Genomic DNA, 14,610 nt, shown 5'->3' on the forward strand with positions numbered 1-14,610 from the left:
AGTACTGAGAGAGTGCCGCACTGTCGGAGGGTCAGTAGTGAGGGAGTGCCGCACTGTCAGACGTTCAGTATGGAGGGAGCGCCGCACTGTCAGAGGGTCAGTACTGAGGGAGTACCGCACTGTCGGAGGGTCAGTACTGAGGGAGTGCCGCACTGACGGAGGGTCTGTACTGAGGGAGGGCTGCACTGTCGGAGGGTCAGTACTGAGGGAGTGCCGCACTGTCGGAGGGTCAGTACTGAGGGAGTGCCGCACTGTCGGAGGGTCAGTACTGAGGGAGTGCCGCACTGTCGGAGGGTCAGTACTGAGAGAGTGCCGCACTGTCGGAGGGTCAGTCCTGAGGGAGTGCCGCACTGTCGGAGGGTCAGTCCTGAGGGAGTGCCGCACTGTCGGAGGGTCAGTCCTGAGGGAGTGCCGCACTGTCGGAGGGTCAGTCCTGAGGGAGTGCCGCACTGTCGCAGGGTCAGTCCTGAGGGAGTGCCGCACTGTCGGAGGGTCAGTCCTGAGGGTGTGGCGCACTGTCGGAGGGTCAGTACTGAGGGAGTGCTGCATTGTCGGAGGGTCAGTACTGAGGGAGTGCCGCACTGTCAGAGGGTCAGTACTGAGGGAGCGCCGCATTGTAGGAGAGTCAGTACTGAGGGAGGGCTGCACTGTCGGAGGGTCAATCCTGAGGGAGTGCCGCACTGTCAGAGGGTCAGTACTGAGGGAGCGCCGGACTGTAGGAGAGTCAGTACTGAGGGAGGGCTGCACTGTCAGAGGGTCAGTACTGAGGGAGTGCCGCACTGTCGGAGGGTCAGTACTGAGGGAGCGCCGCACTGTCGGAGGGTCAGTACCGAGGGAGTGCCGCACTGTCGGAGGGTCAGTCCTGAGGGAGTGCCGCACTGTCGGAGGGTTAGTACTGAGGGAGTGCCGGACTGTAGGAGAGTCAGTACTGAGGGAGTGCTGCACTGTCAGAGGGTCAGTACTGAGGGCGTGCTGCACTGTCGGAGGGTCAGTACTGAGGGAGTGCCGCACTGTCGGTGGGTCAGTACTGAGGGAGTGCCGCATTGTAGTAGAGTCAGTACTGAGGGAGTGCCGCACTGTCAGAGGTGCTGTCTTTCTGGATGAGACGTTAAACCGAGGGGCCCCGTCTGCTCTCTCGGGTGGATGTAAAAGATCCCTGGGCCACTATTGGACGAAGAGCGGGGGGCGCGGTGTGGAGGGAATTCTCCCCGGTGTCCTGGGGCCGATACTTATCCCTGAACCAAACACTGCTCTCATTGGGTCATTCAACTCGGTTCCTGCGCGTGGGATCTTGCTGTGTGCCCACTGGCTGCCCAACATGGTTACAGCACTCGCCTCTTTCCTCCTCACTCTCTCACCACCCCTCCTCTCCGCCCCCCTCCTCCCGCGTTCCCTCTGCGCCACTGCCTCTCCCGCCGCGACCCGTCCTTACCGAGCATTCCCGTCTCCCGTATCCCGGCGAACCGCTGCATGGATTTGATGGCGTCAGTCAGACTCTCCAGGGTCTGCAGCTGGCCACTGATTGGGTCGGGCGGCGGCAGGTACCCGTAGCGTGTCAGCCAATCCTGTAAGAGAGAGAGCGGCGGGGTGGGGGCCAACCGTCAGCGGTACATCTCCCCGTCAGCGACGCTCCCGAGCACTGCCACTTTCGGGAGGCTTCCCCGCTTGCTGTTGGGACACCGACACTTGCTCGTGGGTCCCGAGACAGCGGAGAACCCATTTCGCCCCTGACACCGCGCCTTTTCTGCAAGCAGAATTGACGGGTGGGTGGCGAGGGGACCACACTGCTTAACTGGGCTGCCCTCAGTGTTTCAGCAACAACTGACCGCTGTTAAAAACCCAGTAAATTCTGCCAACGCACAGCTATATATTATCACAGATAATGCTGCTGTCACATTTCAACTGGAATGTTTCAGAGCTCACTGAACAGAGCTCATCCTCCCACTGTATCAGTCCCCAAACTAATCCCACTGCCCCGCTCTCTCCCCATATCCCTGTATCAGTCCCCAAACTAATCCCACTGCCCCGCTCTCTCCCCATAGCCCTGTATCAGTCCCCAAACTAATCCCACTGCCCCGCTCTCTCCCCATCGCCCTGTATCAATCCCCAAACTAATCCCACTGCCCCGCTCTCTCCCCATCGCCCTGTATCAATCCCCAAACTAATCCCACTGCCCCGCTCTCTCCCCATCGCCCTGTATCAATCCCCAAACTAATCCCACTGCCCCGATCTCTCCCCATAGCCCCGGATCGATCCCCAAACTAATCCCACTGCCCCGCTCTCTCCCCATCGCCCTGTATCAATCCCCAAACTAATCCCACTGCCCCGCTCTCTCCCCATAGCCCCGGATCGATCCCCAAACTAATCCCACTGCCCTGCTCTCTCCCCATAGCCCCGGATCGATCCCCAAACTAATCCCACTGCCCCGCTCACTCCCCATAGCCCCGGATCGATCCCCAAACTAATCCCACTGCCCCGATCTCTCCCCATAGCCCTGTATCAATCCCCAAACTAATCCCACTGCCCCGCTCACTCCCCATAGCCCCGGATCGATCCCCAAACTATTCCCACTGCCCCGATCTCTCCCCATAGCCCCGGATCGATCCCCAAACTAATCCCACTGCCCCGCTCTCTCCCCATAGCCCCGGATCGATCCCCAAACTAATCCCACTGCCCCGCTCTCTCCCCACATCCCTGTATCAATCCCCAAACTAATCCCACTGCCCCGCTCTCCCCATGGCCCTGTATCAATCCTCAAACTAATCCCACTGCCCCGCTCTCTCCTTATAATCACCCGCAGTTTCAGATATTTCTCCTGACGAGGTGTTTTTCTCTGCCTGAACCCCACCTTGTGGGCCCTCTGTGCAGATACATTTCTCTGCATGTCTTCCCTCACTGTCTGAGGGACGATGTGCCTTTGTTTGATAATATAATATGGGTAATAGTCAGTTTGCATGAGTGGATGAGCTCAAAGGGAATAAAAATTCAGGGCGATATGAAATGGGCTGTGACGCACTGTTCCTTCTTTTAAGGCTTCGTACGAAGACACAATCTACAAACAGTAACGACTGATATTCATGTAGCCCACTTAACATAATAAAATGGCCCAAGGCAAATTACAGGAGCAGTTGAAAACAAAATTTGAAACCGAGCCACATCAGGAGATTTCAGGGTCAGGCAACCAAAAGCTCCCTCAATGAGGTCGGTTATAAGGAGTGTCTTAAAGGAGGAGAGAGAGAGAGAGGTGGAGAGGTTTAGGGAGGGAATTCCAGAGCTCGGGACCCCCAGGCAGCTGAAGGCATGGCCGCCAATGGTGGAGCGATGGGAATCGGGGGTTGGTCAAGAGGCCGGAATTGGAGGAGTGCAGAGATCTCGGAGGGTCGTAGGTACTGGAGGAGGTTACAGAGATAGGGAGGGTTGTCGGGACTGGAGGAGGTTCCAGAGATAGGGAGGGTCGTAGGTACTGGAGGAGGTTACAGAGAGAGAGTGGGTTGCAGGGACTGGAGGAGGTTACAGAGATTGGGAGGGTCGTAGGGACTGGAGGAGGTTACAGAGATACAGTGGGTTGCAGGGGCTGGAGGAGGTTACAGAGATAGGGAGGGTTGTAGGGACTGGAGGAGGTTACAGAAATAGGGAGGGTTGTAGGGGCTGGAGGAGATTACAGAGAGAGGGAGGATTGTAGAGGGTGGAGGAGGTTACAGAGATAGGGAGTGTTGTATGGGCTGAAGGAGGTTACAGAGATAGGGAGGGGTGTAGGGGCTGGAGGAGGTAAGAGATAGGGAGGGTTGTAGGGACTGGAGGAGGTTACAGAGATAGGGAGGGTTGTGAGGACTGGAGGAGATTGCAGCGATAGGGAGGGTTGTAGGGACTGGAGGAGGTTACAGAGATAGGGAGGGTTGTAGGGACTGGAGGAGGTTACAGAGATAGGGAGGGTTGTAGGGGCTGGAGGAGGTTACAGAGATAGGGAGGGTTGTAGGGGCTGGAGGAGATTACAGACATGGGAGGGGTGTGGGGGCTGGAGGAGGTTAGAGATAGGGAGGGTTGTAGGGGCTGGAGGAGATTACAGAGATAGGGAGGGTTGTACGGGCTGGAGGAGGTTACAGAGATAGGGAGGGGTGTAGGGGCTGGAGGAGGTTACAGAGATAGGGAGGGTTGTAGGGGTTGGAGGAGGTTACAGAGATAGGGAGGGTTGTAGGGGCTGGAGGAGGTTACAGAGATAGGGAGGGCAGTAGGAGGTTACAGAGATAGGTCGGGGTGTAGGGGCTGGAGGAGGTTACAGAGATAGGGAGGGTTGTAGGGGTTGGAGGAGGTTACAGAGATAGGGAGGGTTGTAGGGGCTGGAGGAGGTTACAGAGATAGGGAGAGGTGTAGGGTCTGGAGGAGGTTACAGAGATAGGGCGGGGTGTAGGGTCTGGAGGAGGTTACAGAGATAGGGAGAGGTGTAGGGGCAAGAGGAGGTTACAGAGATAGGGAGGGGTGTAGGGGCTGGAGGAGGTTACAGAGATAGGGAGGGTTGTAGGGGCTGGAGGAGGTTACAGAGATAGGGCGGGGTGTAGGGGCAAGAGGAGGTTACAGAGATAGGGAGGGGTGTAGGGACTGGAGGAGGTTACAGAGATAGGGAGGGTTGTAGGGGCTGGAGGAGGTTACAGAGATAGGGAGGGTTGTAGGGGTTGGAGGAGGTTACAGAGATAGGGAGGGTTGTAGGGGCTGGAGGAGGTTACAGAGATAGGGAGAGGTGTAGGGTCTGGAGGAGGTTACAGAGATAGGGCGGGGTGTAGGGTCTGGAGGAGGTTACAGAGATAGGGAGAGGTGTAGGGGCAAGATGAGGTTACAGAGATAGGGAGGGGTGTAGGGGCTGGAGGAGGTTACAGAGATAGGGAGGGTTGTAGGGGCTGGAGGATATTACAGAGATAGGGAGGGGTGTAGGGACCGGAGGAGGTTACAGAGATAGGGAGGGTTGTAGGGGCTGGAGGAGGTTACAGAGATAGGGAGGGTTGTAGGGGCTGGAGGATATTACAGAGATAGGGAGGGGTGTAGGGACCGGAGGAGGTTACAGAGATAGGGAGGGTTGTAGGGGCTGGAGGAGGTTACAGAGATAGGGAGGGTTGTAGGGGCTGGAGGAGGTTACAGAGAGAGGGAGGGTTGTAGGGGCTGGAGGAGGTTACAGAGAGAGGGAGGGTTGTAGGGGCTGGAGGAGGTCACAGAGAGAGGGAGGGTTGTAGGGGCTGGAGTAAGTTACAGAGATAGGGAGAGGTGTCGGGGCTGGAGGAGGTTACAGAGATAGGGAGGGTTGTAGGGGACTGGAGGAGGTTACAGAGATAGGGAGGGGTGTGGGGCAGGAAGAGGTTACAGAGATAGGGAGGGTTGTAGGGACTGGAGGTGGTTACAGAGATAGGGAGGGTTGCAGGGGCTGGAGGAGGTTACAGAGATAGGGAGGGTTGTAGGGGCTGGAGGAGGTTACAGAGAGAGGGAGGGTTGTAGGGGCTGGAGGAGATTACAGAGATAGGGAGGGGTGTAGGGACTGGAGGAGGTTACAGAGATAGGGAGGATTGTAGGGGCTGGAGGAGATTACAGAGATAGGGAGGGGTGTAGGGGCTGGAGGAGGTTAGAGATAGGGAGGGTTGTCGGGGCTGGAGGAGATTACAGAGATAGGGAGGGGTGTGGGTTAGGAGGAGGTTACAGAGATAGGGAGCGTTGTAGGGACTGGAGGAGATTACAGAGATAGGGAGGGGTGTAGCGGGCTGGAGGAGGTTACAGAGATAGGGAGGGGTGTAGGGGCTGGAGGAGGTTACAGAGATAGGGAGGGTTGTAGGGACTGGAGGAGGTTACAGAGATAGGGAGGGGTGTAGGGGCTGGAGGAGGTTGGAGATAGGGAGGGTTGTCGGGGCTGGAGGAGGTTACAGAGATAGGGAGGGTTGTAGGGGCTGGAGGAGATTACAGAGATAGTGAGGTTTGTAGGGACTGGAGGAGGTTACAGAGATAGGGAGGGTTGTAGGGGCTGGAGGAGATTACAGAGATCGGGAGGGTTGTAGGGACTGGAGGAGGTTACAGAGATAGGGAGGGTTGCAGGGGCTGGAGGAGATTACAGAGATAGGGAGGGTTGTAGGGACTGGAGGAGGTTACAGAGATAGGGAGGGTTGTAGGGGCTGGAGGAGGTTACAGATATAGGGAGGGTTGTAGGGGCTGGAGGAGTTTACAGAGATAGGGAGGGGTGTAGGGGCTGGAGGAGGTTAGAGATAGGGAGGGTTGTCGGCGCTGGAGGAGATTACAGAGAAAGGGAGGGTTGTAGGGACTGGAGGAGTTTACAGAGATAGGGAGGGGTGTAGGGGCTGGAGGAGGTTAGAGATAGGGAGGGTTGTCGGCGCTGGAGGAGATTACAGAGAAAGGGAGGGTTGTAGGGGACTGGAGGAGTTTACAGAGATAGGGAGGGGTGTAGGGGCTGGAGGAGGTTACAGAGATCGGGAGGGGTGTGGGTTAGGAGGAGGTTACAGAGATAGGGAGCGTTGTAGGGACTGGAGGAGATTACAGAGATAGGGAGGGGTGTAGCGGGCTGGAGGAGGTTGCAGAGATAGGGAGGGTTGTAGGGACTGGAGGAGGTCACAGAGATAGGGAGGGTTGTAGGGGCTGGAGGAGATTACAGAGATAGGGAGGGGTGTAGCGGGCTGGAGGAGGTTACAGAGATAGGGAGGGTTGTAGGGACTGGAGGAGGTTACAGATATCGGGAGGGTTGTAGGGACTGGAGGACGTTACAGAGATAGGGAGGGGTTGTAGGGGCTGGAGGAGATTACAGAGATAGGGAGGGGTGTGGGGCAGGAGGAGGTTACAGAGATAGGGAGGGTTGTAGGGACTGGAGGAGATTACAGAGATAGGGAGGGTTGTCGGGACTGGAGGCGGTTACAGAGATAGGGAGGGTTGTAGGGGCTGGAGGAGGTTACAGAGATAGGGAGGGGTGTAGGGTCTGGAGGAGGTTACAGAGATAGGGAGGGTTGTAGGGGCTGGAGTAAGTTGCAGAGATAGGGAGAGGTGTAGGGGCTGGAGGAGGTTACAGAGATAGGGAGGGGTGTGGGGCAGGAGGGGGTTACAGAGATAGGGAGGGTTGTAGGGACTGGAGGTGGTTACAGAGATAGGGAGGGTTGCAGGGGCTGGAGGAGGTTACAGAGATAGGGAGGGGTGTGGGGCAGGAGGAGGTTACAGAGATAAGGAGGGGTGTAAGGTCTGGAGGATGTTACAGAGATAGGGAGGGGTGTAGGGTCTGGAGGAGGTTACAGAGATAGGGAGGGGTGTAGGGACTGGAGGTGGTTACAGAGATAGGGAGGGGGGAGCGAGGGGCCATGAAGGGATTTGAAAACGAGGATGAGAATTTTAAAATCGTGGTGTTACCGGACCGGGAGCCGGAGTAGGCCAACGAGCACAGGGGGTGACGGATGAATGGGACTCAGTGAGAGTTAGGACACGGGGGTCCAGTGGGAGTTTTGGGATGAAGTGAAGTTTCTGGAGGGTGGAATGTGGGAGAGCAGCCGGGGAGAGCGTTGAAATGGTCAAGTATAGAGGTAGCAAATGGATCAGGGTATCCATGAGCAGATGTCACCCCAGGGAGTGATCGACTGAAATCCTCATTCCTGACTCCCCGATTCTTTCAAACTTTCTTTTTGAATAAACTTGATTAAGTGTCCTCTTAGCCATCTCTGCCTTGCTCGCCCTCCCTGGATACAAGGCTAGGGTAGGCCGGGCATCGCTTGCAAGGCTGACACTGTCACCTCCGGTCCCTGATCGAGAGTTCGGGTCCCCAGCCTTTCCTCCCCGCTGCTCCTCACCCATACTCCCATCCTCAGCAAGGAACACTCTCCGGGAATTTAAAGCAGTCAGCATGAAGGAGGTAACAAGGGGTAAAGCCAGAGGTCCAAAGATTGCTAAAAAAAAAATGAGTGCTGTGCCTTGGTGTACTTACCACTCCTTTGCTAACCTCTTGTGCTTCAGGCTGCTCACATCTGGTTAAATCGGTAAAGATTAGGAAGATCCAAAATGCAGGGAGCATTGTTGTTGTTGAGGAACCCCTTCCAGGAATGTATTTCCAAGAGATGGGAGCCGAATCTTCAGTGCGTCTGTCTTCCCCAGTCTCCTTATCGTTGCTCATCACACAGACTCTATCTCTTTACTTGTGATATCTCTCTTTTCATCTGTTTCTTTTCTCTCTCTCTCTGTTGCTCCTTCACTTTCTCCTCCCTCTCTGTATTTCCCTGTCTCTCTGTAATTCTCGCTCCGTTTCTCTCTCTTTCTTTCTCTCTGTCTCTCTCTGCCTTTCATTCACTTTGTCTCTGCCTGTCTCTCTCTCTCTCTGTCTGTCTCTGTCTCTCTGTCTCTGTCGGTCTCTCTCTCTGTTAATCTCTCTCTCTCTCTCTCTAATGGATTGAGTGAGAAAGCTGCGAGGAGCCCAGGGGAGGCTGTAATGTAATGCACTCACACACTCACCCACACACACACACACACACACACACACACACACACAGAACAGAGAACAGCCCTGCTCCTAACTGCTCACAAGCACAGTACATTAGCAAGTGAAAGCTTTGCTTAAATCCAATTGACCACACCCACTTCTCCAATTTAAAACGATTTGCCACAAGACGCTGCTCCTTTCATTTTGAGAGGCTGAGATAAGGCACATCTGCCAGTTTTTCTTCCAACAGGGTCTCGGGTGTTCCTATCTCATGCGATATCCTTCTAGACTCAGCAACTGCCCTCCTAGAGTCCATACTACCTCCGGCCTCAGCCCCTCCCTCCCTCCCTCCTCCCTGGATTATACAGGTTTAAAAATGTTGAGCCTCATTTCTCTGGAACCTTCCATGTGCTCCCTCCAATCATCACCCACGCCCAAACTTGGTGTCGATATAACCACACCTCCCCGCTCAGAGGGTCCTGGGTTTGAGGCCCCCCACTCCAGAGGCTTGAGTCCTATAATCCAGGTTGACTCCCCACTCCGGTGCCAGTATTGAGGGAGTAAAATATCGCACAGCCACTATTGGAAGAAGAGCACGGAAGGGGGAGGGGAATTCTCCCCAGTCTCCTGGGGCCAATATTTATCCCTCAACCAACAAGGCAAAAACAGATGATCCGGGCATTATCGCATTACCCTTTGTGGGAGCTTGCTGTGCGTAATTCCTGCATTGGAACAGCGACTCCTGTCAAGCTAACATAAAGTGCAGTGATTAAAACTACAAGAGCACAACCCGAAGAGTTATAAAAATGGACTTTTCTTTAAAAAAAACTAGGCATTGTGCTTTAAAAACAGCCACCAATGTTCCAAAGACCTCACTTTTATATATTCAAACTGTCTGGCAGGGACAAAAGAATACATTCAGAGCTAAGAGGTGTGGATTGCACCCATCCTGAACCCAAAAAGAAACATTTTTGAATTGAATGGGTTCTTCTGAAACAAAGCAGGTGTGAAGTAGCCACATCCCTGGGCCCATTGCCGGTCACTACAGGGAGGAAAATCTGTCTCCCAACAGAGGCAAAGGTGCAAGACCATTTTTGACCGTAAAAGTAGCTCTCTGGAGAGAGAGGGTGGGAGACCCAAGGAAGAAGAATCATAAAAGATTGTCTAGCTGACAGCTGGGAGAAAATCCAACAAGCAAAAATGGAAAGCAAACTCCACATTTTCAACTTGTGCAGCAGTGAATTGGAAGCAATCCCCTCTCTTCAAACGGAATGTTCAAACAACAGAGAAATCTACAATCGCCTTAGGCTTGCAACTAAAGAGAAATTGATCTCCCCTAAAATTCAACAGGCTTACCGTGAAACCCCGGAACCCTACCTCAATTAAAACCATTTACCCCTTTTCCTCTCTATCCGTCTCTTCTTATGTGTGCGTGCGTGCGTGCGTGAATGCGGGAGTGGATGAAGTTGCAACCATTTCGGGATAAGGCATATTGCTCAATGATAATTAATCTTCCGTTTTTAAAGCCACAACAAAACCTGTCGCTGTCTGTTCACTTGACAAATAAAATGCAAAAGGGTTAAAACCATAATAACTGAAAAACCTGCTGCGGTCAGGTGAGAGCCGAGAGCCACTTCAAAAAGTACTTAATTGGTTGTGAAGGGCTTTGGGGCATTCAGATTGCAAAGGGTGCCTTATAAATGCACACTGGTTCTTTCAATATCTATAAAGGAAATGTATATGAAAATGTGTCATGCTCTCCTAGTGGAGACACTTTGTTGGAGGTTAACCTCTCTCTCTCGCTCTGTGACACAGGAACACACACACTCACAAACACAGTCGCACACATGCACACTGTCACACACAGACACATTCAAAGATAGGAACTGGGAGCAGGAGTCGGCCTCTCGAGCCAACTCTGCCATTCAACTAGATCGTGGCTGGTCTGATTGTAACCTTAACTCAACATTCCCACCTACCCACCGATAACCTTTCACCCCCTTGCTCAACAGGAATCTATCTACCACTGTCTTAAAAATATTCCAAGACTCTGCTTCCACCGCCTTTTGAGGACGAGAGTTCCAAAGACTCGCGACCCTCTGAGAGAAAAAAATTCTCCTCATCTCTGTCTGAAATGGGCGACCCCTTATTTTTAAACAGTGACCCCTAGTTCGAGATTCTCCTACAAGGGGAAACATCCTTTCCACATCCACCCTGTCAAAACCCCTCGGGATCTTATATGTTTCAATCAAGTTGCCTCTTACTCTTCTAAATTCCAGCGGATACAAGCCTAGCTTGTCCGATCTTTCCTCGTAAGACAGCCCGCTCATTCCAGGTATTAGTCTAGTGAACCTTCTCTGAACTGCACCCAACACATTTACATCCTTCCTTAAATAAGGAGAGCAGTATTGTACACAGTACTCCAGATGTGGTCTCACCAATGCCCTGTATAACTGAAGCATAACCTCCCTACTTTTACATTCAATTCCCCTCGCAATAAATGATAACATTCTATTAGCTTTCCTAATTACGTGCTGTACCTGCATACTGACCTTTTGAGATTCATTCAACAGGACACCCAGGTCCCTCTGCATCTGAGAGCTCCGCAATCTCTCACCATTTAGATAATATGCTTATTTTTTATTCTTACTGCCAAAGTGGACAATATCACACTTTCCCACATTATACTCCATTTTCCAGGTCTTTGCCCACTCACTTAACTGATCTATATCCCTTTGTAGCCCCATTATGTTGTCTTCACAGCTTAGTTTCCTACCTATCTTTGCGCCAGCAGCAAATTTAGCAACCATACCTTCGGTCCCTTCATCCAAGACACAGGCACACACACAAGTCTTACAAACACATACAGATTCCAGAACCAAACACAGACACATATCGGCTGATTTTTGAACGAGACACAGGACAGTTTGAATTGAGAGTAGAGTTGGAAGAAGCTGAAGCTGGAAAAAGGAAGCCTCCCTCCCGGCTGTCTCTCTCTCTCTCTCTCTCTCTCTCGCTTTTCCCCAAGCCACCGGACCCACAGAAGACACGTTAACCTCAACAGCAGGATATACCGGCAACGAAAGGCTCCACATTGAACTCAAAGGACTGTAATTACAACCCAGTTATTGCCTCAAACTTTTCCCCTTTATTCTTTTCTACTTTTTCTGTCTCTATCTGCGTGTGTGTTTATCGCGTATGCATGCGAGCGTGGTCGCTTTGTGTACTTGTAGTCGATTAAAGTTTAAGATTAATAAACGTCCACCTTTCTTGATAAAATGTAAGGAAACCTGTCTGATTTCTTTGCCTTACAGTTGGAAAGCAGCAAACAAGGATTCACTGAGGGGGGAGCTAAAAACATGGGGTTTCCAAAATTAAACCCTGTTAAGGTTCAACCAGGAAAAGGCTGAGACGGAACCCCTTCTGAAATGGTCGTAACAGGACGTTTAGCGATATTTAAGACGCTATATAAATCAAAGATTTTGTTGTTGAGCCCAAAATCTTGCAGAAAATAGCACGCTACAGTTCCACAGTGACAGCATTGGCTTTGGAATGTCTGGGGATTCAGAGAGGGGATGTAAAAATGAAAGGCTCCTTTCATTGGTTTTGAACCTCCAGAGACACGAGGTTCCAGAAATGTTTGATTCCTCCTTGTGTGACCTGATAAAACAAAATACCTCTTTGAGGTGCAAGGGGTTCAATACAACCACAGAGGGTGGTGTCAAATGTAAGGTGCAGGGCAAACAGGATGTTTACCACATAGTCCAATTTTAACTTACCTCAAAAGAAATCATGAGTGCATGAAAAACAAAGACACTTGACTCTCGACCTAACCCCTTTCTTACTTTTTCATTTTTTGAATGCAACAAAAACTCAAATTAAAATGCCATTCTCGGCGTCGACGATGCACTCCAGTCCCTGCGGTGCCCACCGGTCGCGGAAGGCCTCAAGCGTACCGGCGGACACCGCATGCTCCTTTTCCAGGGACACCCGGGCGCGAACGTAACCGCGGAAGAGGGGCAGGCAGTCGGGGAGGACGGACCCCCCGACGGCCCGCAACCTGGACCTGTGAATTGCCACCTTGGCCAGGCCCAGGAGCAGACCGACGAGGAGATCCTCCTCCCGGCCCAAGCCCCTCCGCACCGGGTGCCCAAAGATCAGGTGCGTGGGACTGAAGTGCAGCCAGAATTTGAGGAGCAGCCCCTTCAGATACTCAAAGAGGGGCTGCAACCTCGCACACTCCGTATAAACGTGGAACACGGACTCTTCCAGGCCGCAGAAAGTACAGGTGGCCTGGGAGTCCGTGAACCTACTTAAAAGCCTATTGCACGGGACTGCTCTGTGCAACACCCTCCATCCCAGGTCCCCAATGTAAAGGGGGAAGACTCCCCCGTAGAGAGACCTCCATCGGGGTTTCCCCTCACCGCCAGATGGCAACGCGGACCGCCAGGGCGTGTCCGGCCGGCTGACGAGGGCGAGGAAGTGGAGAGTGTGCAGGAGCAGCCCGTACAGGAAACCCCTCCGCGCCGATTGGAATGGCACGGAGGGCATTTCCGAGAGGCGGCTCGGGTTGTGCGGGACCGGCTCCCGAGGAGGGTTTCGGGGCCTGGGTCCGATGAGCAGTTCCGGCCGAGCGGGGGTCAGCTCGGCCGGGATCGCTCCGCACTCCCGAGCCCCCTCGCCACCCGCAGTGAGGGGCGCCCGGGGGTTTCGGCTACTCCTCCGCCCGCCGGACCGTCCCCGGAGTCGGCCGCTTGGACAGCCGAGGCGCTCTCCTCCGCCGGCGGGGGAGCACCCTGACTGGAGGCCACCATGTTCCAGACTCGGAATAGATCCCGGTAAAAGACAGGCAACTCCCTCAGAGAGGCGCGGCTAACGGTCTCCGCCGGGAGCTGCGTGTCGTCTTGAAGGCAGTGACACCGGCGGAAAAAATACGTCGCCAGCGCACACCATCTGGGAGGACACTCGACGTACAGGTATCTCTGCAGGGTCCGAAGGCGGAGAGTCGCAGCCTGGGTGCGGACGCACACCAGCGACTGGTCGCCCTCCTCGATCAGGAGTATCTAACCCCCGTACTGTACCTGCCCTGGGAGTGTTTGATGGGGGACAGTGTAGAGGGAGCTTTACTCTGTATCTAACCCCCGTACTGTACCTGCCCTGGGAGTGTTTGATGGGGGACAGTGTAGAGGGAGCTTTACTCTGTATCTAACCCCCGTACTGTACCTGTCCTGGGAGTGTTTGATGGGGGAGAGTGTAGAGGGAGCTTTACTCTGTATCTAACCCCCGTACTGTACCTGCCCTGGGAGTGTTTGATGGGGGACAGTGTAGAGGGAGCTTTACTCTGTATCTGACCCTCGTACTGTACCTGTCCTGGGAGTGGGTGATGGGGGACAGTGTAGAGGGAGCTTTACTCTGTATCTAACCCCCGTACTGTACCTGTCCTGGGAGTGTTTGATGGGGGACAGTGTAGAGGGAGCTTTACTCTATATCTAACCCCGTACTGTACCTGTCCTGGGAGTGTTTGATGGGGGACAGTGTAGAGGGAGCTTTACTCTGTATCTAACCCTGTACTGTACCTGTCCTGGGGAGTGTTTGATGGGGACAGTGTAGAGGGAGCTTTACTCTGTATCTAACCCCCGTACTGTACCTGTCCTGGGAGTGTTTGATGGGGACAGTGTAGAGGGAGCTTTACTCTGTATCTAACCCCCGTACTGTACCTATCCTGGGAGTGTTTGATGGGGGACAGTGTAGAGGGAGCTTTACTCTGTATCTAACCCCCGTACTGTACCTGTCCTGGGAGTGTTTGATGAGGACAGTGTAGAGGGAGCTTTACTCTGTATCTAACCCCCGTACTGTACCTGTCCTGGGGAGTGTTTGATGGGGACATTGTAGAGGGAGCTTTACAGTTAATTGCCGTTTATTTGACCGAAACTTTTTGGTATTATTTTGAGTCATGTGGCGTGTTGTCGAGGTTTCTGTTTGCCTGTCGTTAGTAGGTTTTGTTTTTTATCAGAGCAGTCAGTGCACAGGGCAGGGGGAGTGAGTTAACAGGGAGGCACTGGTAGATTAAGCACATGGTAACAATTGGCAGTTGTATTTCTCTGGGTGTTGAGCGTGGCATAACATCTTTCACAGGAGCGAATATCAAATCAAATTTGATATCCATGCCACAA

General features: G+C 53.3%; 1 protein-coding gene across 1 annotated transcript in view; it reads right to left on the reverse strand.

The window, feature by feature from the left end:
• LOC137363920 (matrix metalloproteinase-25-like) overlaps window positions 1–8,732 on the reverse strand; it is a 62,334-nt gene extending 53,602 nt beyond the window's left edge. Inside the window, exons 1-2 of the mRNA XM_068027418.1 lie at window positions 7,949–8,732; window positions 1,433–1,565 (exon numbers count right to left, since the gene is read on the reverse strand). Of these exons, the coding sequence (XP_067883519.1) occupies window positions 1,433–1,565; window positions 7,949–8,134 (319 nt within the window). The 5' untranslated portion in view covers window positions 8,135–8,732. The remainder of the gene's footprint in view (window positions 1–1,432; window positions 1,566–7,948) is intronic.
• Window positions 8,733–14,610: the final 5,878 nt, after the last annotated feature.

Source organism: Heterodontus francisci, unplaced genomic scaffold (genome assembly GCF_036365525.1).
Source record: "Heterodontus francisci isolate sHetFra1 unplaced genomic scaffold, sHetFra1.hap1 HAP1_SCAFFOLD_645, whole genome shotgun sequence".
Classification (NCBI taxonomy): domain Eukaryota; kingdom Metazoa; phylum Chordata; class Chondrichthyes; order Heterodontiformes; family Heterodontidae; genus Heterodontus; species Heterodontus francisci.